The 27,784-nt window shown below is 40.1% G+C and overlaps 2 protein-coding genes across 2 annotated transcripts in view; both read left to right on the forward strand.

Annotated features, from left to right (window-relative positions):
* Positions 1 to 4,809: 4,809 nt before the first annotated feature.
* The window catches only part of LOC311081699 (protein NLRC3-like), an 88,509-nt gene continuing 65,534 nt past the window's right edge, over positions 4,810 to 27,784 (forward strand). The window contains exon 1 of the mRNA XM_084112327.1: positions 4,810 to 4,919. The gene's annotated coding sequence lies outside the window, so the exon portion shown is untranslated. The remainder of the gene's footprint in view (positions 4,920 to 27,784) is intronic.
* On the forward strand, positions 16,815 to 20,314 carry LOC311082008 (uncharacterized protein). The gene is made up of 3 exons (XM_084112755.1): positions 16,815 to 17,482; positions 17,568 to 17,708; positions 19,932 to 20,314. Exons 1-3 carry the CDS (start codon positions 16,931 to 16,933, stop codon positions 19,938 to 19,940), a joined length of 702 nt encoding a protein of 233 aa, XP_083968881.1. The 5' UTR covers positions 16,815 to 16,930; the 3' UTR covers positions 19,941 to 20,314.

The raw sequence follows: 27,784 nt of genomic DNA on the forward strand, positions 1-27,784 counted from the left end.
ATATATATTCCTGTTTGCGCACAGCTTCCCTGTCAAACAAATATATTTATTGAAGAATAGTATATCTAAATATCAGGTCAGGAGTTCTGAAGCGCGCTCTCTCTCTCTCTCTCCCCCCCTGCGTCTCTGCGCACATCGGCACACATCATACACACACACACACACACACACACACACACACACCTGCAGGCAGCAGCAGCCCTTCCCAGCAGTGTTTTTCTTGGCTTGTGCTGAGGTGAGTGGCGCTGGCGAGATTCGAGGCACTGGTCGAGGCTCGAATTTACTGCTGATTAGCCAAAGACAAATATAGTTAACCTGTGTTTTGCTAGCATGCATGCCTCATGAGCTACTAGACTAGCTAATGTGTAAGGGATAATCGCTATACATTATCCCGCTTATTACATGGCTACCTACCAAATAAATAATTAATTTGACACAAAATATTGATTTAAAAGGGAGTTTATTGATTTAAACCCGATTGTATTGCTTCCGCTAAAGAAAATAGTACGCTCTGTCTCTACGGTTAGAATCCTGTGAGTCCATAGCAACGCTCTGTTTTTCATGGCAACGGTCTGTTATAGAGCTGGTAAGTCCCGCCCATCTGTAAAACCCCAAGTGGACCTCTAGGTTGAAAAATCGTCAATGCAAGTGAATGGGAGAAAATAATTATTTTCTGGTCCCGTTTGAATTGTGCCATGAATGTGAACATATGTTGTCTGTGAATTTTTTATATAATTTTTCATGTTACGAGTTTGACAGTATATGGTATGATTCTTCGGCTAGCAGTTGTGGAAAAGACATAACGAGAAAGACTACATGTCGCCTATGTGACGTCACCCCATAAAGTTGACTTACCCGTGGTTTTCGCCAACCTCAACGATTTTGTCCTCTCCCTGAAAGAAGGCGGTGAAGTGCACCAAAGACACAGCCATGGTTAGCGGGATCCGTGAGCTAGTGTACGTGTGTGAGTGGTGGTGACGTTTCAAACGCGTCGAAAGCAGCGAAGAGTTGTAGTCCTTCTGTATCAAACTTCTACCCGCTAAATTGTAGCATTCTTTACACGAAAAATTATATAAAAAATTCACAGACAACATATGTTCACATTCATGGCACAATTCAAACGGGACCAGAAAATAATAATTTTCTCCCATTCACTTGCATTGACGATTTTTCAACCTAGAGGTCCAGTGGGGTTAGCGGAAGGGGCGGGACTTACCAGCTCTATACTCCGCACAGCGGTCTGTTATCAAGAAATAACAGACGGCATTCTACATTGGAATTCAACCAAGCCATGTAATAAAATAAGTTAGTAATAAAATAAGCATATATCACCACCAGGTGATATGCTTTAGTTATTTTGTTTATCCTATTTACCTGCATTGCCCTGTCAATTAGATGCAAATGTGCGCATTTTAACTAGTTGACGCCTAATTTGCATACAGAACGTCCCCAGTTAATGACTTACATCAAGAGTCTTTCCCCCTGAAATTTAGAAGAAATCTACAGATGCAAACAGATGGAGGATACACTCTAAAAAATGTAGTAAATCTGAGTAACTGCATCTGGTACATTAATAAATAAAACTGAGTAGAAATAAGTTAACATTAAACATTAAAAATAACAATATTTATAAATTAACTTTTTATTTATGAGTAATTTAACTTTTTTTATTTCCTCTAAACCTTTATAAAATAGTATTCCATACAACCACAAATACATACATGACATTGGCTTTTATTTAATTTTTACTCAATTATTTTGGTAAGTTTAATTCAAACAATCAAGTAAGATTTTCAGAGATTTTATTAAGTTAATAAAGTTAAATATTTCTGTAATATTTACTAAGCCACAGAATATTTTTAAGAGTGTAGTAGGTTTAAAACAAACTCCATCTAAATGTGGATTTTGAAGGTTTTATTTGATGATGATGATACAGTCCTCCCTCAAATGTGAAACTAAGTCCATGTCAGTCACCATCAGTTATTGTGTATGTGTGTGTGTGTGTGTACATGCATAGCAATAATACTATTAATGTATTTGATTACAACATTAAGCTGATGCTTGGTTGTGTGAAGCTAAAAAGTTATTTTGCTTGTGAAACAAAAAGTATTTAAACAATTAATTGTAATCATGCCTGAGTTTGAGGAAGATAAAATTAATTAACTTTTTTAATTAATTTTTTAAAAAGGAAGTCAGAGTTGCGTTAATATATATATTTTTTTGTTTAAAAAAAGAAAAAAAAGACGTAATTATGAGAAGTGCCCTTTATTTCACTTGAGCCCCTGCCCCTCAAAATGTCTGTGCACGTCCCTGCCCGATAGTGTGCTTTATATTTACACACACTGTCTGACACTAAATGAATTGTGCAGATCAGTGACGGTACACACACTCACAGTATCGCTGTTAAACACAGATGATCACGTCTAATTCCAGTCTTTCAGGAGCTTCAGAGCTCAATCTGCTGCCTTCATCACCACAACATCTTCTTCTGAAATCAAGGTGTTTTATCCTTTATTAGATCTCCACGAGCACAACAGCTTTATATGACACACACACACACACACACACACACACACACACACACACACACACACCAGCCTCTGTGCCTCAGCTCACACTGAAACATCTCTATCATGAACATGACAAAGTCAAGATGATATTTGTGTGTGTTTATAATCAAAGACACACAGAAGGTGTTCAGGGTCAGTAAGACAAACTGAAATGTGTGAAATATTTCTGATCGTAACGAATCCTCCTCAGATTAGACAGAATCAGCTGGAAGGAAGACATCAGATATCAGCGAGTGTTTGTTTCAATCTCAACAAGGTTTGATTCTCAGTAGAGACTGTAGTCTTTCTTGGATTATGTGGCATTAGTGTTTTTCGTTCTCTCAGTTATTAATGGTGTCTGTGCCTCTCTTTATATCAGATTAGTGAATGGAGACAAAACCAGCGCTCGCAAAGGGAGTCTGACAGGAGCTTTTCTGAGGGAAACTTTATCACAAACTCTGTGCTTTTGTAGTGTGGTTAAAAAGATCAATATGATTTATGCAATACTAAACAAAATGGTATGTGAGTTTGTTGTTTTGTTGGTTAACTGGAGAAAAATAAATTGTAATTTAAGAAATGTCCACTAGGGGGAAACCAAAGGCTGCAGGCAGTAGCTGACACAATCTATGTTGTGTGTCACAAGTAAATACAGCTTGACGCACAGACAACAACGAGTCCGTGTCTTCTCGTCTATTATAACGTCTATTTTCCCCTTTTCCAGGTATAGACTATTAATTATTGCATTTCTGTCATGAGTTAAGACTATACAGTGGTTGTAAAGCTGGTTATTTCTCTGAACATATGTGAAAAATGTGAGGTTCGATGGCTTAATTATCGTGTTTGACATGCTAACCACGAGGAAATTGTGGGCAAAACTGAATGTATCTTATGTCCTTGTTTAACTGTAATGTAAAAGTTAACCATTTATTAACTGAAATGGTTAGGAGCAAATGAGCAAATGTTAGTACATGTTGTTTTTTTGTATTTCATGGTTAATCTGTTTATTGGTAATTGACTGCTGAAATAGTGTTCCATTTTATTTTAGTGTCAAAGTGATTAAACGATTTAATGCTAAACACTTTTCAAATGATTCTTCCACCTTTAATTCTCTGCAGGAACAAAACAACACAAGAAGATGGAAACCAATCTCTGATGGAAACATTAATGACACAGAATCGTAGGTGAAATCCACAACATTGTATGTCACATGATGTAATCTCTGGATAATCCTGAATCGATTAGAAGACCATATTTCAGACTCATAAGAATCATCTCAAATGTCACATCAGTTGAGAAACTGAGCTTCTCCAAACACTGAATCAACTGAACTAATAGTTTGACAGAATGATCCGATGTCGTACCTTATTAATCAAATACGTGTGTGTTTGTTCAGAGGGAGAAGACTTGAAGATAAAGAAGACCAAAGCAGAGAAGTGCAATGATGAAGAAATGCATTTAAAGAGAATCCGTTACATTCAGACTGTGATTCATATGGACATTTCTGTGTAATGTCATTGATCTTAACTTGACTTATAATATTATGGCTTATAATATTTCTGGATTTAATTGAAGGTTTGAGAATGCTACTTCTCTTGAGTTTATAGAAAGCAGAAGACTTTACTGACTGACTGAATTCACAAACTCTCTACTTGCTATGGGGGATTTCACTCTTGATAAATGTCCACAGGCCGACTCTCATCATTTAATTCAGAATATAAACCATTCCTGGAGACACTTGATGTGACTGATGTCTGGAGATGGACGGGGTTTATTTGTTGTTGATATCTGAGGTAAAGCTGTGGTAAAGTATGCAAACATCACGTGAGCGTCACTACGGGAAGCAGAAAGTGTCTTCAGACTTCACGTCTCTGTTTTCTGCAACTCTCGCCGATCGGTTACATCAGCCGATATCCAACACACCTAACATGACACATTCACAAGAGGAGCACATGGCAAGAACACATGAGGGAAAAGGGAATCACATGACAGGAATCTTGACTATATGTAAATTACAAAATTAAAGACATGAAACGTGAAAACAAAACCCAAACCAGCGTGACCTTTTTTATTAAATTATCTACAGTCTTCTGCAATGCCCTCCAAATCTCGTGAAGCCTGACAGTGCACTTGGAGAACCAAATAAGAGACACAGAGACCAGATTACTGCTCAGTTGTTTCTCAGTTTAATAGAGTTGGACAGAGGATACATGCGTCAATACATATTTTAGCCTGTTTTCTGCTTGTGTCAAAGTTGCAGGCAGGAAAACCATAGAGAGGAAGAGAAAGCGTAGACAGCTCACAGAATGCAAACTCAAACAGGGTGACAGAGAGCCAACACATATTTTACACTGGCACAAATATCACATCACGGTAAGTCTTCAGGAATTAATCTTCAGGATTATAATGATATCGAGCTCTAGGGATTCTGCTTTTAGTTTAGATTAATTTACAGACTCTTTACAACCTGAAATATACAGAGGTGGAAAGTAAACATGTAAATGTTCAACACTTCCGCTCTTCTGTAGGCCAGGCGTTGATTCACAGACGATCAGCTTTAGTGAGAAGATCGATTATGACAAACAGATGTATTTTTGATGGCTACAGAAAATCTATACTCTCCAATTAAAGTGTCTGGATTGTGATATTTAAAGGAAGAAACCCGAATAAATAATATGATAAATGATTTAATGTTTTTATTTCACCTATGTGAAAATGCTCAATAATAATAATAATAATAATAAACTAGATTAAAAAGTTTGTCGAGACTAACTTTAAGTTGGCTTGAGAAAGTTTGGACCAGAAAGTTTAAAGTAGTTTACAGTTTAAATTAGTTTGAAGTTTAAAAGTAGTTTAAAGTTTAAAGTAGTTTAAAGTATAGTTTTAAGTAGTTTTTAGTTTTTAGTTGATAGATAGATTTGCTATCGGTATGCGGTTACTAGGGTGTTCTGGGTGGTTGCTAGGGTGTTACTAGGCGGTTGCTATGATGTTCTGGGTGGTTGCTATTGTGTTCTGGGTGGTTGCTATGGTGTTACTAGGCAGTTGCTATGGTGTTATGGGTGGTTGCTAAGGTATTTTGGGTGGTTGGTAGGGTGTTGCTATTGCTTGGGTGTCCATATTTTCCTGAACTGCTTTTACATGCCCTTCACTCAAAGCATTCCTGATTTTGGATCCTCCTCCTTCCTAAAGTTATGTTCAGCCCAAGCATCACACAGTGTTTGTGCACAAGATGTTTTAAAAGAGGAATTAAATGTTGGTCAAACCGCGACTAGAGTAGCTGAGTCAGTGTTGTTTAATGAGGAAAAGGTTTTGTTGGACGCTGACATTTCCAAATTTAAAAAATCCAGAAAATAAATCAAACACTGAACAAGTTACAAAAGCGTCAAAGACGAATCCCATGAGCTGTTCTTCTCAGTCAGATGATGGGTTGATGAACACGAAGAGTCTGAAAGTGATGTTAGTGGAGACACACAGATGGATGTGGAGAGTGCTTACTCTTTCACCAAAATTCAGTCCTTTTTACAAAGAACCTAAGGCTTGAGATCAGTTAAGTTGATGAGTTTTTCCCAGATCTAAAGTTGCTCCTTGATTCAGTTAAACTATTCATGAAAATACAGAACACCCCGGCCAACTGACCTTTACAGACCAAGACATTTTTACTCTAAATAATGTATGATAAAAGTTTGCACAAATAGCTAATGATGGTTAAGTGTCTTTTGTTTTTCTTTTTCTTTGTTTGTGTTAACCTCTCTGTTTTGTTAAAATGCAAATTAACATTTGCTATGTGTGACATAAAGCTGGGTTCTTTAAACATCAATGGAGCCAGAGAGGATGCAAAGATCAGTTTGTTTAAAGTTAAGAAATTATATGTCATTTTTTCACAAGAAACGCATAGCACCATTGAAAATGAAACTGCATGGAAGAAAGATTGGGATGGGGAAGTTGTTCTCAGTCATAAGAGTAGTAACAGTGGTGGAGTTGGTATCCTGTTTTCTAGAGATTTTTTACGCATTTCTTGTGTTACTGAAGAAATCATTGAAGGTCGCTTGTTAAAAATACAAGCTTTAATTTTGAAAGTGTAAAAATGACTTTCATCAATGTTTATGGAGAGACCAGAGGTGGCGCAGTCCTTCTATGAGGGTTTACCTAAGGTTTCCAAGGAGGCTAACGCAGAGTTGGATGCACCGATCTCTGCTGATGAACTACATTCTGCGTTGCAGAGTCTAGAAAGCGGTAAAGCTCCAGCCATTGATGGCCTTCCTGTGGACTTTTATAAAGTTTTCTGGCCTGTGATTGGCTAAGATTTGTTGCTTGTTCTCAGAGACAGTTTAAGTAAAGGACATTTACCATTGAGCTGCAGGAGAGCAATCCTCACTCTTCTCCCCAAAAAAGGGGATTTACAAGAGATCAAGAACTGGCGGCCGGTGGCTCTGCTCTGCATTGACTACAAACTTTTGGCAAAGGTGTTGGCAAAGAGACTGAAAAAAGTTATGGCGCATAGTATTCATGTTGACCAGACTTATTGTATACCCAATAGGTTGACATCTGACAATATCATTTTAATTAGTGATGTTTTGGACCTCCACAATTTTGCCTTTGACAGAGTCGAACACCAGTATTTGTGGCAAACGTTAGATGCGTTTGGGTTCAGCTCTGGCCTTATAAACATGATTTGAGTCTTGTATAGTGACATTGAGAGTATTTTAAAGATCAACGGTGGTTTAAGTGCTCCTTTTAAAGTTCATAGGGGGGTCAGACAAGGATGTTCATTATCTGGTATGCTGTACTCCTTGGCCATAGAGCCTCTTCTGCACAAATTAAGGCAATCTCTTTTCGGTGTAAACCCTCCTGTTGTCCTCTGCTAAAATTAACTGGGGGAAAGTGAAGCTGTAACAATCAGTGATGAGTTAAGTAGAAAACTTGTTTTACCTGCCGGGTTAATTTGGAACAAGGGTGGGTTTAAATATCTTGGTGTTTATCTTGGAGATGATACTTTTATGTGTAAAAATTGGGACAATGTTTTAGAAAAAGTTGAAGGACGTCAGAGTAGACGTTCGTTGAATTTTTATATTATAAGGCTCGTTTTGAGGAAAATGAGGTTGTAGCTCGTCATCTATGGATTGAAAATAGGTGTCAATTGAGTTTTAAAAACGTTTAGCTCATGATTTATTGATCTGGGAAGTTCGGATCTGTGAATAACTTTACTGAACTCCTTGAACTAAGCACTGTCCGTATTTCTTTATACTTAAGTCCAAGTTCAAAATAAAACTCTATGAACCGCTCCATTGTTAACGTACGGAGCTGTCTGAAACACGGATTAAATTGTGTTTGTCCGAACCCGCAAGTTTTGAAAAATAAGGTGAGACTCAAGATTTTTAGAAGTAATAATATAGAGTTAAGTGGCTCCTCACTTTTGTTGTGCAAAGTGTCAGGGGAAAATAAAGAGGATTCCCCAGTTGACAAATGCCACCTTAGCATGAAATCTGCTGCTGGTTACAGCAATGCCACCCTGACTGAAGATGCCAATGAGAACAATGACATCTGTCAAGCTGACACTGCTGTAACAGTGGATATCAATCATGAGGATCATCTTTCAGGAAGATCTTCAAGGGCTTTGAAATCAAGCCACAGAGCAAAAAAAGAACCAGAAAAAGCTTGGAAGGAGAAGTGAGAATATGGTTGTGTAATGTGAGTAAGTGTGAGAACAGTTTCAATAGCGTGAGTCTTGGACTGAATGTCTGAGAGTTGGCAGCACTGGCACTAGTCTAGACTTGAAAATAAGCTTTTCTCCCGAATCACAGCAGCAAACACCAGTTATTTTGCCATGAGATCTCTTTATTATTATATGTCGAGACATAGCAGAGAGAAACATTTTACTGGAGAGATGGTCTTCATTCGTCAATACACAAAGGTTGGACATTTATATGCTGACCAAAGGAACTTACATTATCTTTACAAGGTAGAGAAACGTGTTTGTGTTTAAAATTGAATGTATATTTCATGCTACACAATCCTCATTCCTTAAAGAGAATACTTCAGTCAACATATGCGTCAGTGGAAACTATGCTAGATTGCATTCACATTCCTCTGTGGTTAAAACTAACTCCTCTCACTCCTCTCCATGTCCATGGCATGTGATCCTCACACACACTTGCTGTGCACCGAGATACTGACTTTATACTCCAGTTTGGATCTTGTTCAATCTAATTTTTGTCTTCACCAGTGATGGCCGCTTTCGTCACGTGAATTAGGTAAAAAAAAGGCTTGTCACAACTGTTTCCAAATGTTTTGAAATTTCAGTGGTTCGCTGTTGGTGGATGATCTCAGTGAACCAGTGTTTAGGGTTTTTACCTGATCTTGGATCAGTTTTATAGTTTTGTAGACATTTTAATGAGATGTTTGTGTAATTTGATTATGGACAGCCCTGCCATTCAACAATCTAAACTATGTTTCCTGTACAACAACATTACTCACTGCTTAACTACTGTAGTATGATGCATCATCGAAGAAATCAACTAATTCTAGTATGAAAATGATAAACCTGTCAGATAACTCGTTTAGAGTAACAGTACTAAAGCATAGACTGCCTTAATGTTGAGACAACAAATGGCAAAAGTGTAAAAGGGAAAAATTAAAAACAGAGAATATGAGGTGGTAAAGAAATAGATTTTCACAATGACTTTTGGAAATTACAGGATGAAACTTGCTGAAAAATGCTGAATTTTGAACTATTGACAAAATCAAATGCTTACAGATGTGTCTATAATGTGGCTGATTATTCTTCACAAACGCGACACTTTTAGTACTGACACCTTGCTCTTTACGCTTTAAAGCTAGATAGTCAGCAATAGGGTGTCCCGGTTTACGACAGTAAAAACATTCTCTAGCTTCCTTAGCTTTTAGAAAATTTTTCGAACGCCAATGATCCTTCGAGACAACAGGAACGGACAAAACCTTCTCAGTCCGAGCAAGAGTAAAAACACTCTTGTGTGTCAGCGCAAACTCATCCGCACAAACAGACGCCTGTGACAATGCTATCACCTTCTGCTCGTTTAGATAGACAACAATACGATCAGGAATACAACTTTTGAATTCCTCTAACAAAACCAACTCACAGAGAGCATGAAAATCTGATACTTTATTTGATGCGCACGGTGCACCACCGGTCAAACAGCAAACTCTTTTCTCTAGCGAACTCAACGAACGTCTGATTTGAACCTTTCTTATGATTCCTAAATCGCTGTCTGTAAGCCTCCGGTACGAGCTCATAAGCCTCGTACCGTTTTTTTCCAAATCTTCCAAAGATAGTGCAGCACATACTTCCTGAGCTTTTCCCGTCAACTTACATTGCAGCAGCAACAGCCACATATCCCTAGACCAGTTAAGCATAGAAGCAACTCGTTCAAATACATTAAAGTATGAGTCAACCTCAGCCTCTCTGAATTGTGGAACAAGAGAAATGTGTTTACTCACATCAAACGTGGTTGAACTCGCACCTGCCGCGACAACAGCCGGCAGCACAGGTTGAGCAGCTGCTACAGGAAGCATAGGCGGAACCGATACCTCTCTGGCTATTCTCAGATCCAGCTCACGCAATTTTACTTGTGTGTCCGCCTCTATCTCCAGACGACGGACGTGAAGTTGCAAATCTAACTGAGCTCTACGGTCCTCTGCCCTCTCGCGCTCCTCCCGTTGGACTTTTGCCAAACGTACTCTGAGACGCGACTCACCTCCCGCCATAGACGGAGAAGACGTTTCGAAGGGCGGCAAGGCTGCTTTGGCTTCGAAACCCTACGCCTCATCAGTCCCACTCGCTTCCTCCTCACCTGAAGGACCAACTTCAGAGCTCAGAGCCTCCTCAGACCTATCAGCCAGTTTCAACACCTCTAACTTCCTTAGCTCCTGTACTAGAATCTTTTTTATTTCTCGCTTAAGCTGCTGTCTGGAAACTCTAATTTGGTAATGTTCGGCCACTCCCAATAAATCATCTTTCCTACACTTATCCAATTGTTCGACGGTGGGTGCGCTCGTAAAACTATCCAGATCAAAATCAGCCATTCCGATTAAACTTACCACCACAATCGCTAAACTCCACAGTAACCTCCTAAAATCTTTCATTCCAGCAATACCTCTTTCAAGGGTGCTCCATCCCGCACACAAGCAACAGCGCTCACAAAACTCATCCCAAAAAAAATAAGATATCCCATTAAAGGAATATCCCACCGCTGCCACCACCAAATGTTACGAGTTTAAAGTTGTAAAAGGGGATGATTGCGTAACATTGATGTGAGACACTGTTGCTGTGAGTAAAGGCAGGAAAAACAACCAGGAAACGTCACTTAAACGTTTAAGACGTTTATTCACAATGAATGAAAGATAATAACAACATGATCAAAAATAAAGATTGATACAAAATAAGGAAAAAACAAGTGTCGCCAAATCAATGAAATAATCAAAACATAAATGTAATATCTTATTTTTAGTCGTGCCTCTAAACTTAACTACCAAAGAAAAATGTAGAAACAAAACCGAGTTCTTCGGCGGATACGCCGCCTTAACCAAACTATACTAACTAAAAACAAAAGTACAATAATGGCGAACACTCCACGCCTAATTAACAGAGAAAATCCTACCTCCCGTTGGTATTGGGTGTACGCTTCCGCGATCGGTAGAGTTAACTCAGTACTCAATACTCAATGCTCTAGAGGTAATAAACAACTGCTCACTCGTTTAGAAATCGGCTACACTAACAATAAATGCAGCGTCCATTTTAACAAACTTACAAAAGTGTTTCTCAAGTCACATGAACTAGGCATATCAAAACATTAACAATAACCCATAAACTCAGAGGAGTGTTACTCAAATCGCTTGAGCTAGATATAAGCTCGCAGACATTAATAAACAGTGGTCATTTCAATAAAACATCTCTGAACGCGCAAGTTGGGTGAGATCTGGCGAGGATCTATCTTCCTTCTCATGAATGGGCTTTTTAAACCCAGCAGCGCAGCAGGGGATTGGTGGAACAGCTGCTGACGCGTGCCCGCAATGACGACATGTAGCCAATAAACGATCACCACCTAAAACAGGGGTGGGCAAACTTTTTGGCTCAAGGGCCGCACTGGGTTTTAAAATTTGACAGAGGGCCGGCCCAGTAGCAGATTATGAAACACGATCTCATGAAAGTGCGTATCTATACCACAAATTTTATTTCTCGTGCCATTTATACGCCAAAAATATATATTTTTTTTGCGTGCATATGCTGCGCACTGTAACCCCCTTGGTTAGGATTAGGGGTGCAGAGCGCGTGCCTATTACATGCAAACAGTTGATCGACCCCATTGACTTCCATAGTAGGAAAAAAAATACTATGGAAGTCAATGGGGTCCATCAACTGTTTGGTTACCGACATTTTTCAAAATATCTTCTTTTGTGTTCAGCAGAAAAAAGAAATTCATACAGGTTTGAAACAACTTGAGGGTGAGTAAATGATGACAGAATTTTCATTTTTGGGCGAACTATCCCTTTAAATGCGTATCATATGCACGCGAAAACTGCGTTTCATAAGAACTACAAATACAATTCGTGGTATTCGCACTTTCATGAGATCGGGCTGAGCAAACACATTTACGTTGTGGCAACGTCTGCGAGAAATTCAACAACTGAAAGACGACATTCTGACAATACATTTTTTATGCTAGATATCCCCCATTTAGCATGTTATGTTTTGAGGTTATTTTTTAATTAGTCAGATGTTCGATAATTATAGCCTATACTTTTTAAATATTGTTTATCCTTATTATTATTGAATGGGCCTAACCGTAAATTAGAAACAAAACACCTAACGTTAAATGTACACTTAGAAGAGTAAAAATGACAGAAGGTTACGTTAATTCAACTTTATTAAAACTGCATGGCAATCAATTTGCACTTCCAAAAGTCATACATTTGTGGGGAAAAAAACGAAATAAACGAATATACAAATTTATTTTAAGTATAATAAAATAAAACATAAAAAGCAAAGGCAGATCAGAACATTTAATGAACAAAACCGGGTTCTGTAGTTATGGCAGACAGGGGAGCCTAGTCGAAAGCCGGGCGATAAAGGTCGGTAAACAGAATCAGTCAGGAGGATACATCCACAAATCCAGAGTAGCAAAACTAAATGGCAGACAAATCAAAGGAAAAACTAAACATGTGTGCAAGCGGTTACCAAACAGTTTTTTCTCTGTGAGTTTTCAAAAAAAGGAAAAAACATTAACGTGCACCAAGCGGCACCAAGTCTATGCGCTTAAGTTGCTGTATGTTTGGTTTCCATGGTGACGCGTCTAGCTTGTTACGTGACACACCGCAGCCACAACAGCGCTGAATGAAAGATGATCTGCTTTTATGTCATTTTTCCTTTTTACATTTGTTAGCTATGGCATGAAATATCTGATATTACGATTGTCAAATATATGCAACGCAATATATATATATAACGCAAAGTATTGCAAGAAAAAGGCAAAATGAATGCGATCTTAAGACAATTTTTTAAATACTCGACGGGCCGGATTAAACAGCCTAACGGGCCGTATGTGGCCGCGGGCCGTAGTTTGCCCACCCCTGACCTAAAAAGATTGAATGGAGACACAGAGAGCAAAAGAACCACACAAATACACGTGGAACGTAACAGATGTTTTCGCTTTTTGGAGTTTTTCCTTCAAAATGATCTGAAAATCATCCTGCCTAATCAATGAATTATCATGAATAATGCTGTGATTCACACCTGAGAAGACAATGACCCGCATAATGAGCTGCATAATGAGCCTTATATATATATACTTGTAACGGGTATATTATTTTGAAAGGAGCTTATTTTTGGGATACTCTTATTTTGGCGACCGCTTTTTGCGTGTGCTGTGAATGCAGCGGGCAAAGACAAAGAAGAGTGCGTGGTATGAGTGTGTGACGCACACAGAAGGGAGTGCAGTGTCATGATCGAGAAGCTTGTTCGATAGAGCTGTTTCAATGGAAGATTATCGAGGCTTGAGTCGAATAAAAGATGACAGCACTAAGTGAGAGTGTGAACAGTGACCCACGTCTCATATTGAAGAAGATTTTTTTTTTTTCAGTTTTGTTCCGGTGGTATGTGTTGGCTGTTAGAATGATGCAGTAACATATTGCGAAGACCACGGAAGCAGTAAGTATGTTTAAAGTGCAAACCCCGCTTGATTTTTGTCATTAAGAGACTTGTCACATGTCTTCTTGCTGTATTTTGCACTTCTCGTGTTTTGATCGAAAAGCATCGCCAAGAGTTAAGTTAAACGGGACTGTTCGTGTGCAATCGAGTTTCCCGCACGTGTCCGAGCACGTGAGACTGAGATCGCTGTACAGTGCACTTAATGCAGAGACATAACTTTTCCGCTGATTCGCTGATGAAGATTGTTGTTACCCTGCCATCAAAGAGTATAGAAGCCCAAGAGGCGAAACTCTGTTGTGTTATGGGTAACAGTCTGTAGATGGCGCTGCGGAGGCACGTCCGCCATTATGGACTGAAAGCTGCTGAAATCGTTAGCGCCAGTTACTGAGATCTTATGGCACCACTTCCATTTTAGTACTGTTTATAGTTCATGTGTGCACTTGCTAGATTGCACATCTTTTTTGTACCTTTCCACCTGTAATAGGACATTCACAGATTGTTTTTGTTCTTACCATTGAAATGTTCACTGTGTGCACTTTCACTGAAGATGTTGAAAAAACAAGTTGTTAATATTTTTGTGATATTCTATGTAAAAGATTAACTGTCTTTAGAAATGTTCATTTATAATTTTATTTATTTATTTATTTTTCCAAATCATATATATGGTGATGTTCACTAATTTCAAAATCAGCATTTGAATAAATATCTTATTACTGTGTGTCTGCCTATATATTATTTCATGAATTTCTGTTATTCATATAACAAGGAAAATGCATAATAGAACATAAATATTGATAGATTAAAGGTTTGCAGTAATTTTATAATTGTATCTTTGCAAACCGTAAGTGGTAGGCTAATGAAGCCGATTCGGTGGGGGACATACCCTTACGAAAAAGTACTATAGGAATCTTATAGTATTTTGGGACAAAATATTATAGTAATCTTATAGGAATACTATAGTAATTTGGGACATACTATAGAAGTCAGGGTCCCCGCGGGTCCTTAAAAAGTCTTGAAATGTCTTAAATAAAATTTTCGATTTTTAAGGTCTGAAAATGTCTTGAATTCTGGAATTTTCCATAAGGAGGTCTTAAATTTCATGTGGAATCTTAAATGTCATGTCCGACTCGTCATTTTTATTTATTTTTTCAACCGCAATTTGACCAGCGCAACATTTGGGGGCAGCACTTTGTGGGTGCAACCTGCATCATTCCCTAGGTGACATACGAGTAAGTGATTGATGAAATGCGTTGCGTTGATGGTTCGCCACCACGGCATTTTACGAAATCGCAAGCATGGGCAAATGTGTGTTTGATGACAATTGGTTGGAGGACGAAAAGTATCGGGGGTGGCTGAAGAAAACAGCCAGTAATCATGAAGCGAGGTGTGCTTTATGTAAAAAGACGATAAAGCTGGGGACAATGGGCCACATAGCGCTCAATTCACACATGAAAGCAGAGAAGCACAAGAAGTATGTGTCGTCGCAGGCAAGTAGTTTGCCCATAAGTATGTTCTCATCGAGCACTTCGACCTCTCAGCCTTCCTCAAGGCCGTCCACTTCAAGCAATGCCTTCGGCAGCTTTGCGAATGTAGCTACACTTAAGGCCGAAATACTGTGGGTATTTCAAACCGTAAGCCGCCACCACTCGTACACCTCAAATGAGGACATCCACCTAGTTTTTCAAGCAATGTTCCCTGACTCAGAGTGTGTGAGTACGTTCACATGTGGAAGGGACAAAACCGCATATTTAGCACGATTTGGTGTTGCCCCATACCTAAAGAAGGAACTAATTTCACGGGCAAACAAGGACGCTTTCATCATAATGTTCGATGAGTCCATGAACACAACAACGAAAACTAAACAGTTGGACTTGCACGTCAGACATTGGTCAACCGACGAGACCGGCACCCCGATTGTCAGGTCTCGCTATCTTGGTTCTCAGTTTTTGGGCCACTCAACGGCAGAAGACTTGCTGGAGCATTTTAAGGTAAGACTCTCAAAGTAACATTTAAAATGCTTTGAATATGTTAAAATGCTTTGTGTGTTTTCATGTTATTTCCTAATGAATATTTAGGACAATATATCGATGCATCGCAATTCTTGGATTGATTTAATTTTTTTCCGAATGCATTGCGAATTGATTCTGAGCTTAGTTTTTGCAGATGGCGCTCTAGGCTAGTTTTTAACCGCACACTCAAATGCTCACGAAGAAGAGCACTCGTGCGTTCGGCTGAGTCTGAGAATGTAGGCTACTTAATATAATGCTTTTATGACGCGAGATTCATGTAAACAGCCCACTGCAAACACCCTTGTACTTCGCTTCAACCTTTTCGAACTTTATGAATTATTATTTTATAGTAGGTTCAAGTGGTGTGTGTAAGGCATCTAAAGCACGCAGTGCCATCTGCTGTTAAAAACTAAACTCAGAATCGATTCATTCAGAATCGCGATGTATTCAGAAAAATTGGAATCGATCCAGAATAATTGTGGGTGGGTGACATCTAGGCATAGGCCTATTGCATTCTGGATGGAAGGCAGTGCTGTAAATAACTTTATTGTAAAGCATTCAATATGTATTATGCTTCTTGCATATTTTTTATGTGAAAAGTAAAATTGAATTGAATTAAATAATGTAGGCCAGTTCATAATTAGACTCCAAATATCTGTTTTGTGCTTCTCAATTTTAGGTTAACAATTTTGACACTGAACCATATCACATAGGCCCAATTTGCGAGCATTCACTATTATGGCTTAAGATGTGTTTCTCAAACTTATTTTTTCAAATCAAGGATCACTTAGCCAATTAAAAAAACAAAAAAAAACAATCTTGACACATTTGGCTTAATGATCATCCCTATGCATGTAAAAATGCAGGCCATTTTAGTCTTCTGAAACCATGGCTAACTTCACCTGCTAATAATGTGCATGATTAGAAAACAAGTCATGAGAAGTGAATTGGAAATGATCAACAGTGTCACAGTCCATGTCAGTCATTTTTGTTGATGACTTTTGCTCACAGACCTCTTTGGTAATCTGGCATACCACCAGTGGTCCCCAGACCACAGTTTGAGAATCACTACTTTAGACAAACCATCTAATCTGAGTGAACATGAATGAAAACGTTATCATTCTTGATGTGGACTTTGTTTTGATTTTATTTTTTTATAATATCAGGAGGACACCAAGGAACTTAATTTAAGGAACATGCTTTCTGTGTCAATGGATGGACCCGCAGTTAATTGGAAATTCATGGATCTCCTACAACTGGAACATGCAGAACAGTTTGGGGGGATTCAACTCCAAGTGGTAGGAAGCTGTGGTATCCACACCCTACACAATTCATTTAAAGGTGGATTTGAGGTGTGGCATGTAGAAAAGGTGCTGAGATCTCTCCACTATCTCTTCAATAATGCCCCAGCAAGAAGAGAGGATTTCACATCTGCAACACTGTCATCCACATTCCCCTTATCCTTCTGTGGCCATCGTTGGCTCGAAAATGTGCCTGCTGCAGAGAGGGCCATTGAAATTTGGCCCTCTATTGAGAAGTTTGTTGACCAAGTGTCAACAAAGAAGGTGAAGAACCCAGGAAATGCATCATTCGACACCCTCTCTAAGGCAAGAAAGGATCCTCTTATCTGTGCCAAACTCCACTTCTTTGTGTTCATAGCAAGAGTCTTTCAACCATTTCTGGAAAAATATCAAAAAGATGCTCCCATGATGCCCTTCCTGTGGAATGATTTGGAGGATTTGATAAGGGTAATTATTTGTCATAATGCGCAACACCTTTAGTACACAGAAATTCACTGATCTAACTCAAATATATATATTTTTATTTTACTAGAGCCTTCTCAAACGATTCATCAAGCGCGATGCTTTGCCCTCGAGTCCATATAAGCTGGTGAGGCTCGATGTCACAGACCAGAAGCTTTGGCTTGGCACAAAAGATGTTGACAATGGCATGGGTGCAGCAGCTGTTATCAAGGTGGGTGTATTCAGTTTCATCAAATTAGTTCACAGTGACATGTAGATACCAACATTGAGTGTGTGTGTGTCTGTGTGTGTGTGTGTGTGGAGAGAGGCATGTTCTGAAAAGGGGCGCCATTAATCTCAGTGTATTATGCTTAATTATTGCAGACTATGTAGAGGGACAGAAATGTTGTAGATTTGACAAACCAATGTTTTTTTTCTGTCAGGGACTGTCAGGGGCCAAGGGCAGGGTAAGCGAGCTTGGTGTGCTGCAGTTTAAAAAAGAATGCCAGAATGCGCTTTCAAAAATATGCAAGAAGGCACTGGATAAGTGCCCTCTAAAATATGCCACTGTCCATAACATGATGTGCCTGGACCCAAGAAAAATGTATTCCAGCCCTGACGAATGTCTACAGAAACTGAAACGCCTCATTGAGAAGTTTGTGCTGGACAAACAGTTGACAGGCGGGATATCTTCTGGTAAATTATAGGAATAAGAATAGAATGGCACTCACTGTTTACACACTTCCTCCCATTTGTATCAGTCAAGACCAATACCTATAACATTACCTGTAACATAAAATTCAACATATTTGTACATATTTGATACTATTCACTAGGGGTGTGACGAGACGCTTACTCCACGAGACGAGACGAGACACGAGATTGGGTTCACGAGAACGAGACAAGACGAGATTTTTACACAATTTTTAAGAAATCCTCAATGATGAAATATATGAATGGAAAATAGTCTTTTATTCAACTGAAAATCACAAAATGCAAAACAATTTAGGTTCATTTTGAAATCAACTTGTAATGAATGTTATTTTACTTCTATTTTAATGAATTCTATGCAGTAAAGGACATGCAAACACTGCAAAATGTTTTGCTATAAACTCTACTGTCTGGCTTCTCCCCTGTACGATTTCACATGAGAAATCTAACTCCTTTCCACAAATCGAACATAAAGAAAAATAAAACAGTATAAATAAAATAAATATAAATAACTGAAATAACACTTTAAATGCAAACAAGTGTGTATCCATAATCAAAGTACTGCTCTCTCAAAACTACAAGTTCAAACAGAAACAATTTTTTTCTTCAAGCATGAAAAAGAGATAAATTAACTACACAGCCTAAGATTATGGTCATGTTGTTTTTCAAGAATATAAGCATGTCGACGATTTCTGGCAGCAGTTGAGACTTTTGGGCAGTAACTAGGGCTGCACGATATGAGGAAAAGCTGCGATGTGCGATAACATTGTTTAATATTGCGATGTCGATATGACTTGTGATATGTGAATGTTAGCTATACTGTTCCCATGTCTTAGTGCTTTAATAGGTTCTTTGCGCGATGGGTCAAATGTTTATTACCTGCCTGGTTCAGATTACACAATTTTAGCGCGATTTTGGCACGATCCGTTTCGTGGAGATTCGTAAAGGACAACGGGCGTCGGGACGCAAGATTCGATCGTTTCATTTCGAATAGTGTGTCATAGTGGGCGACAACGCGTCTGTGATGCTTCAGGACATCACGACAGAAAGACTAGCATGTTTAATTTTAACGGTCCTCCACGACGGGTTGAGTGTGAGCGAGAGTGAGTGAGAGTGCGAGGCGAGCAACAGTGAGTGTGCGTGTGTGCGCGCGCCAGTGAGCGTGTGTGTGTGTGTTCGCGCGCGAGTGAGTGAGCGAGGGACAGTGAGTGTGTGTGTGTGCGCGGAGTGTGTGTGTGATTGGCCCGGCACACAAATGATTTAAAAGTGGCAGGGGCATCTTCAATACTAATTTCATTTCCATCACACTGACATCACAACAACTCACGAGACAAAGTTTCACCTCGACGAGAAATCTCGTCGCGTTTTAATCTCGCGAGATCTCGTAACACGAGATCTCGTCACACCCCTACTATTCACTGACTTCAAATGATCAGGTAGAGGTAAAGTTATGTAGTCTACTATTTAAACAGGCCATTCTACAAAAAAAAACTACACTTGTTTTTTTGTTTTGTTTTTGCGTGTGTTTTTTTTAAAATAGGGCAGGTTGGCATGACTTGAGTGCAAACCAATGAGCTACAGAACCCAGGCATTTTTCTTTGTAAAAATATTATTCATGAAAGGGATTAACAGAAAATTTATGGAATCAGTGTGGATTGGTCTCTTTAAAAGAACGCATCTTTGCCTTTTATGTTGTGATGCTAATTTATTATTCACACTGGCTCTCCTTTGTGCATTATTACAGGTGATGTGATTTCTCAACAGTTTGAGAAGGCCCTTTCCAATGAGGCCAAATCGCTGGAATTTGCAAACTTCCAGCCCTCAGTGTCCAGGGTTGATACATTCCTGTCTCAGAATCTCAGTTCCTACACTGATCTGTGGAACTTCTGCAAGAAGTTACTACTCCTCTCACATGGACAAGCTGAAGTGGAGCGGGGCTTCTCCATCAACAAAGAAGTGGAGACGTGCAACATGTCTGAGGTTGTAACAACATGACAGTTGTTATTCAAAGGCTCATCTGTGATCAAGTGAAAGTTTGTGGGGGGGTGACACAAGTGCCTTTTACAAAAGAGCTAATCAGTTACTGTGCCTCAGCACGGAGCCGTTACCGGGCACACTTGGAAGAGGAAAAAAAGAAGAGAGAGACAGAAGAAAACTCCAAGAAAAGAAAGTATGTCGAAGAGGACCTGAAAGAGCTAAAGCAAAAGAAAAAATCAATTCGAGAAATTTGCATATCTTTGGAGAATGATGCAGATAGAATGGCAGAGCAAGCCGAAAGTTCAGGTGGTAGTAAAATGGCCACATTGATCACAGAATCCAATTCTTTGAGGAGACGAGCTAAAGATAAACATAAAGAACTAATTGAGTTGGATATAGAAATTGAAAACAAGATTGTAGAATTGACAAAACTGTCATGAGGGCTTTGAGTTTGAGAACTTAAAAGTTGAAGGTTTACATGTACCTTTAGTGATTTATTTGGATTATTTGCTGAATGTTACTGTCTGGGCCTAGAAAATCAGTTCCTTTTTTGTTTGATCAGCACTGTGGCTTAATGGGGAAGTCCGAAGCTGTTTCTCTAATATTTGTCATCCCATGTAAGCATGACTGTTTTCATGCTATTCTGTTTGTATACTGTTATACATGTATATCTTTGGATTGCCAGGTTGGCATTAATCCCATTGTTGACCATATTGGAATTTTGATGTCTTCACAGCACTGAAAGTAGTAGCTGAACAAAGCACTTTTAAATAAATTTCTGATCCTGATCTTTACTACAATTGTCTGACTGGATCTTCATTCATTAGGTCTATACATAGGTTATTGAATGTGCTTGCATTTATCTGTGTCTGAAATGACATGGAAAACACTAATCAGACCCTGAACAACATTTTCTTGGGGGAGAACCCCCAAACCCAGCACAAGGCTATTTGGCAGCCACATTTACCCATAATTTAGATCAAGTATGACGAATACTTTAACTTTTGTGTATTTGTGGGCTTTTGTATTGTCCTGTGGCTGTCCATGTCTTTTTCAAACTTCTATGAGGGGCCAGAATTTAGAAAGTACCTTAAAGGCTGATAGTTTATACATAGTCAACCATGTCAGGGTTGTAAGGTGAATCAGCACTTGGTATAAAAGTTTTCGCGTCCCTTTGACCTGTCTTGAGCATGGCTCTGGTGAGTTGTGCCACGCTAATGCTTCACCACATCATTCTGTGTTGTCGCGCTGAACATTTTCCTGTTTTTTTTGTTGAGGTAAGGTCTTAAATTTTCCTTTTAGAGGACTTAAAAAGGTCTTAAAAGTTATTAAATTTGCTGTTAAAAAATGTGCAGATACCCTGGAAGTACGATAAGACTACTATAGAAATACTATAGCAGCTTTAAAATATTATAGAGGTATTACAGAACATCACAGAAGTATGTTATGTTCTGTAATACCTCTATAATATCCTAGAGCCGCTATAGTATTTTTATAGTAGTCTTATAGTACTTCTATAGTAATATTTTGTCCCAAAATACTATTTTCCTAAGGGTAATTAGGCCATGCATAACGAACACATAGACGTAACATTTTCTGTCATTTAACGTCGGTCATCCTCATTAATGTATTTTAAATTGTTTTCATATTTAGATATGACGGCCAGAAAAAATTAAGTTATGTTAAGTTTATGTTATGTTAAGTTGGTTCAGTGCCATTGACTCCCATTATTTTTCGGCGTTTTCCTTCAGTTTTCAGTCCATAATGGCGGCCGTGCCGTCACGTCATGGGGGCAACTGTTGCTATGGAACGTTCTATTGAGTTTCGCCTCTTGGGCTTCTATACTCTTTGCTGCCATCCATATGACATCTCAGTTTGATTCATCTTCAGGTTGATCCTTTTGAGACAGTTTATCTGTGGAACGTTTTATACAAAGTTGAGTGTATTTTTGAACTTGCACACTTAAATACGTGATCTCCAGTTTATTACAACGCACCCTACGTCCAGACAACGCACTCTAATTCATCATTCTACGAACTGGTATTTTTCAGTGATTGAACTGATATACAGTGAACTGAGATAATTCAAGTGGACTAAAGAACTTGAGTAACCGTGAATGACTGGTGAACTGTGAGTAAACATGTGAAGGAACGTTTCATATAAGTGCTTATTGAGGTGAGATTTAATGGTACGTTTCTTTTGTTTTTTTGTTATTTTCAAATGTGATTGTTTGAAGGTGATCATTTGAAAAGGTGAGGATTTGTGGGTTTACAAATTGACATATTGCAAATTATCTCATTTTGAAGCTCCATAAGGGATTTGTTATACCACAAGTGCAAGGGTTTTACAACTTCTGTGTTGAAAGTGTTGGTGTGAATTTAAAAGACAACACAAAGACTGTAAATTATTTTATTTAATCCTTTATTTAGACAGAAGAAATAACTAATCATAAGAAAAAGAAATCTAAAAGAATAAATTCTGTTTAATTGCTTTTTGCACTTGTTGCCAGTTAACAAAATAAATTAATTGACACTGAACCACGTTTTAGATTGGCTTTATTATTCTCTATTAATTTAATCAATTTCCTTTAAGCTTTTCAATGCTCTGAACTGAATGATTCAACAAATAACAGGTGAAAATTCAGTATTACTCAACCTAAAATACTAATCACACTATTCAAGTGTAGAAACCCGAAATGAATAGTTAACAAAACAATATCTTTACAGAAATACCAGTAAAGCCTTATAAAGTGTCAATTCCTTGAATTACAAAGTATTACAAATGTTAGGGCACACTTTCGGGGTGAAACAATACACTTTGAAAGCAAACAAACACAGTAGTGGCACCCTACAAAAACACAAAACCACTGTCAGCATTTTCATCATGTGCATTAAAGGACCATTTCACACAAAAAAAATCAAATACAACATACACATAATATGATGCACCTCATTCACATTTGTTTAGCACATACACATTACATTAACAACTTACCGAACTCTTTTATAAAGACTTCGTAATGCTGGTCACGTGCATCAATCAAACATCTCCAGCCATCTCGAACTCTAACCACCAAAATACACAGTATACATACACAGAATGAAACAAGCATAGCCTATTACACCAGATTAAATGATGATTATTACATTTACTTACATAGAACATCGATTAAATCACGGATGATAATCAACTTTGCACACGACTGAATGCGTCTCTCCTGCACTGCTTTAGCCGTCTTTTGATGGGCCCTCCTTCCACAGGCTCCACCGTATGAGTGGTCCCTTGAATCTCTATCACCCGGTATTGGGTCGAATGCCAAGCGTCCTGGATTTTATTCCTGCCAAGTGGTCGATTCCTCAAGTATACGATCTGGCCAACCTCAATGGATGGACAATATACTTTATCCTGAGCAATTCGCTCTGCTGCTTTTTTCTCAGCATAGACCTTGGCACGTTCATGAGCCTCCTTCAGCCGTCTCTGATGCACCACTAACCAGTCATGAGTCGGCTTAGCTCCCGATTCTCGTCCCAACAGTGCATCCACAGGCAAATGAGGGTCCATGTCGAACAACAGATAGAAAGGAGAATACCCTGTTGTGGAATGCGGGGTAACGTTGTACGCATAGACCAGCTCGGCAAGATGTTCAGGCCACCGTCTTTTGGTCTCGGGAGGAAGTGTTCATAGCAGCTCATGTAGAGTGCGATTGAAACGCTCGCACTGGGCGTTTCCAGTCGGATGATAAGGTGTGGTACGGCTTTTCTTAACCCCATACAGCTTGCACAATTCTGCGATTACCTCACTTTCAAAATTGCGCCCCTGGTCTGCATGTAGCCGTTCTGGCACTCCGAATTTCATGAACCACTCCCTCAGGAGAACTTTAGCTGTGGTGTCAGCTTTCTGGTCCCGCGTTGCAAAAGCTTGCGTGAACTTGGTGAACACATCAGTGACAACTAAGACTTTCTCCCTTCCGTCAGTGGCTGGCTCCAGTAAAGTGAAATCTACAGCCACCAATGACTGACTTCATGGGCGGGTTTACTTTAGGCTGAGGCATTTTAGTGAGAACACAGCACTGACAGTTCTTTATCCACTGCTCAACATCCCATACATTCCCACCCAGTAACATCTTGGCTTCAGCAGTTGCAGTGTCCTTTCAATCCCCTGATGCCCCATACCAGCATGCACAGCCTCAAGCACCTGGGTTTTCAAGTAGGTGGGGACTAACAGTTGGAAGCACTTTCCATGACGCACATCCTCCACAACACGGTACAACAATCCCTCATTTTCCCTTAGATGGTTCCACTGCTTCAGCAACGCTCGTACAGATTTTGACAGGTTTTTTACTTCCAAGCCTGCAGGTTTATGTTTCTGGTCCCAAAAGATCTTGAACTCCTTCAGCACTGGATCTTGAGTCTGAAACGTGGCCAACTGCTCTTTAGAATAACCAGGCCAAATAGCAGTACTCCCCTTTGCCTCAGTGCTCGCCACCACCCGTGTTTCCACGGCGCGCATTTGACGAACCTCGGACCTCTCTATTCCAGCTTGAATCAATTCAACATCAAGAGCAGTCCCACGTTGTGCCAGGCTACAAATAGTCACACAGTCATCATACTCGGCATCTTCCTGGTCTACCACAGGCTCCCCTGCCAAGGGCTGCCTAGACAATGCATCCGCGGCTTGATTACATCGACCAGGTCGGTATTGGACATCAAAATCAAATGCCGCTAACTGTGCTACCCATCTCTGTTCCAGGGCTCCTAATTTGGCAGTGTTTAGGTGACATAGTGGATTATTATCGGTAATTACGGTAAATTTGGAACCCAACAAGTAGCCCCTGAATTTATCAGTTACTGCCCACTTGAGGCTCAGCAGCTCCAACTTCATGCTGCTATAATTTTTGTCATTCCTTTCAGCATTCCGCAATCTTCGGCTCGCATAAGAGATCACTCTTTTCTTTCCCTCTTGCTGCTGCAGAAGAACAGCTCCTAAGCCCTGATTGCTTGCGTCAGTCTCAAGGATAAATGGGGCAGAGAAATCAGCAAATCCGAGCACCGGCGCACTAGTTAGTTTCTCCTTCAAAGCATCAAAGGATCCCTGACACTCAGGACTCCAACCATTGATGACCTTTTGGTTAAATTTAGCAGGAGATTATTCAGACACTGGTTGACTAAATCATGCAGCGGCCCTGCGATTTTTGAGAAGCCAGAGACAAATCTCCTATAGTACCCACAGAAACCGAGGAATGACCTCAGAGCTTTCAGAGTAGTGGGTACCGCCCACTACTTCACAGCAGAGATCTTGTTAGGGTCGGTGGCTATACCCTCAGCAGATATCTGATGTCCCAAAAACGTCACTGTAGACTGTAGGAAGTGACATTTCCCTACTTTGACTTTAAGTCCGGTCTCCTGCAGCCTTAACAACACAGTACGCAACCTCTCCAAATGCTCAGGAAACGTTTTTGAGAACACCAAGATGTCATCCAAATATACGAGCATAATCTGAAAAATTAGGTCACTCATGGTGGTTTGCATCAATCTTTGGAAAGTGGCGGGACCATTGCACACCTCCATCGGCATTCTCAGATGTTCGTACAGCCCAAATGGTGTAGTAAAGGCTGTCTTAGGCCGATCCTTTTCTGCAACAGCCACCTGGTGATAACCACTGGCTAGGTCGATTCTTGAGAAAAACTGAGCACCTCGTAACACAGCGAAACTCTCATCCACTCATGGCAGTGGAAAAGCGTCCCGTTTTGTTTTCAGATTTAGCTTGCGGTATTCCACGCACAACCTAATACTATGGTAAATGGACTGCATTTATATAGCGCTTTCACAGACCTATGGCCACCAAAGCGCTTTACATAGCCTCACATTCACCCATTCACACACCGACGGCGGTGTCAGCCATGCAAGGCGCCATCCAGCTCGTCGGGAGCAGCTGGGGTTAGGTGTCTTGCTCATGGACACCTCGACACTTGGTCAGGTGGAACCGAGGATTGAACCACCAACCTTTCGGTTTGTAGACAACCTACATGAACCACTGAGCCACTGCCGCCCCAATTATTTACCTAATACTACCGTCGGCGAGTAATGCTTTTAACTCGGCTTGCTGCTCTGCCGTACCTCCAATGTCCAGCTGGGATATCACTTTAGACCACTGCTCTTGCCTTGATGGTGATTTAGCCCCCATAGAGAGCTCTTCTGCATTCGCAGAAATACGTTGGAATGTTACCTCATGTCCTGGGTCATTATCTACCAAGTTCACTTTCGACAAAACTCCAATGCGAGTCCTAGGGTGCAACCACACATCTTCATTAGACAGGTTAATAACTTGGACTGAGCCCTCGTGATGGTGTGAGCTTACCACAGTCGGCATAACCAGCACACCTCCTGGCAAAGCTAAGTGTGCTGGCTCCAACAGCCACTCGCTTTCACCTTTCGCACTCACCGACCATCCTTTTGCCGTCACTGTCGATATAGAGCCCGCTGGCACATGCACAATACTTCTCCCTGCTACCCGGGCCAGCCGACTCTTAGGAACATCACAGGTCTGTGCTTGCTGGAACACGTTCCTCCAATCAGTCTCTAGCCCCCCTTCAAATGGAGCCTCAAATTCAGACTGCACTATCTGCCGGCACTGACTAATGATGTTCATCCCCACAATACAGGAAACAGCTTTTGAAGTGAGTGGAGGATCCTTTACCACTAAGAAACCGCAATTTGGAATTTTCCTGCCCATCGTTTCTACCTCTAACTCGAGGTATCCTAAGTACGGGATGTCCAGCCCGTTTGCTGCAGTAAGCTTGAGCCATCCAGCAGTTGAAAGCATGTCTTCATCATCACCCCCCAAATGCTGTCGAAAGAAACTTTCAGATATCGTACTCACTTGGCTGCCTGTGTCCAAGAGACAGGATACTTCTACGCCCAGAACCTTAATATTTACTTGAGGACATGTCCCCACTGCCCGCTTCAACAGTTGTTCTTGACTTGAGCCTACAGGTTGCCCCTGGATTGCTCGACTCACAGCAACCTGGGCGTCACGTTTCCCGACTCATTGGAACGGGATGCAGGTTTCTTAGAGTTCCGTTTCTGGGGACAATTTCTCGCAATATGCCCGGCTTCTTGACATTTCAGGCATATGGGCTTACCATCCTCAGTGAATCGTAACTGGGCTCGTGTGTTATTCACCCGCAGGCCCTCAGCCCCCTGTTGTTGTGTCATCAAGCTATTAACGGCCTGGGTTAACTCACGGATCTGCCTGCCCTGTTCAGTGACTACATCCATTACCTTGGATAAAGTGACTGGGTTGTGGTCCATGGCTTTCACTTCTGCACAGTAGGCACTTTCACTATAGGAGCCATAAGTACCACTTCGACTTTTAGTGGTCCGAACCCTCCCAGACTGCTCCTGCCAGCCCCAAGATAAGATAAGCTTAAGATAAGCTTCCTCCCTCACTTCTACCATAGAAGACTCAGGCTTGTCTCTTACATACCATCTAAGTTCCCGTCTGAGTGCGGGGTCTCGGATGCCCTCTACAAACTGGTCTCTTAACATCGTCTTTTCATCTCCCACGGACTCTGGGGCACGCTTAGAAATCTGACTGAGAGCTTGAGCGAGTGCATGAGAG

This window comes from Abramis brama (genome assembly GCF_963993115.1).
Source record: "Abramis brama genome assembly, chromosome: 4".
NCBI lineage: Eukaryota > Metazoa > Chordata > Actinopteri > Cypriniformes > Leuciscidae > Abramis > Abramis brama.

Bases quoted from the DNA above. Each gene is read 5' to 3' on its own strand.
- LOC311082008 (XM_084112755.1), top strand. From the start codon at position 16,931: ATGCTTTCTGTGTCAATGGATGGACCCGCAGTTAATTGGAAATTCATG. The intron at 17,483-17,567 runs GTAATTATTTGT...TTATTTTACTAG, and splicing joins ATTTGGAGGATTTGATAAGG to AGCCTTCTCAAACGATTCAT.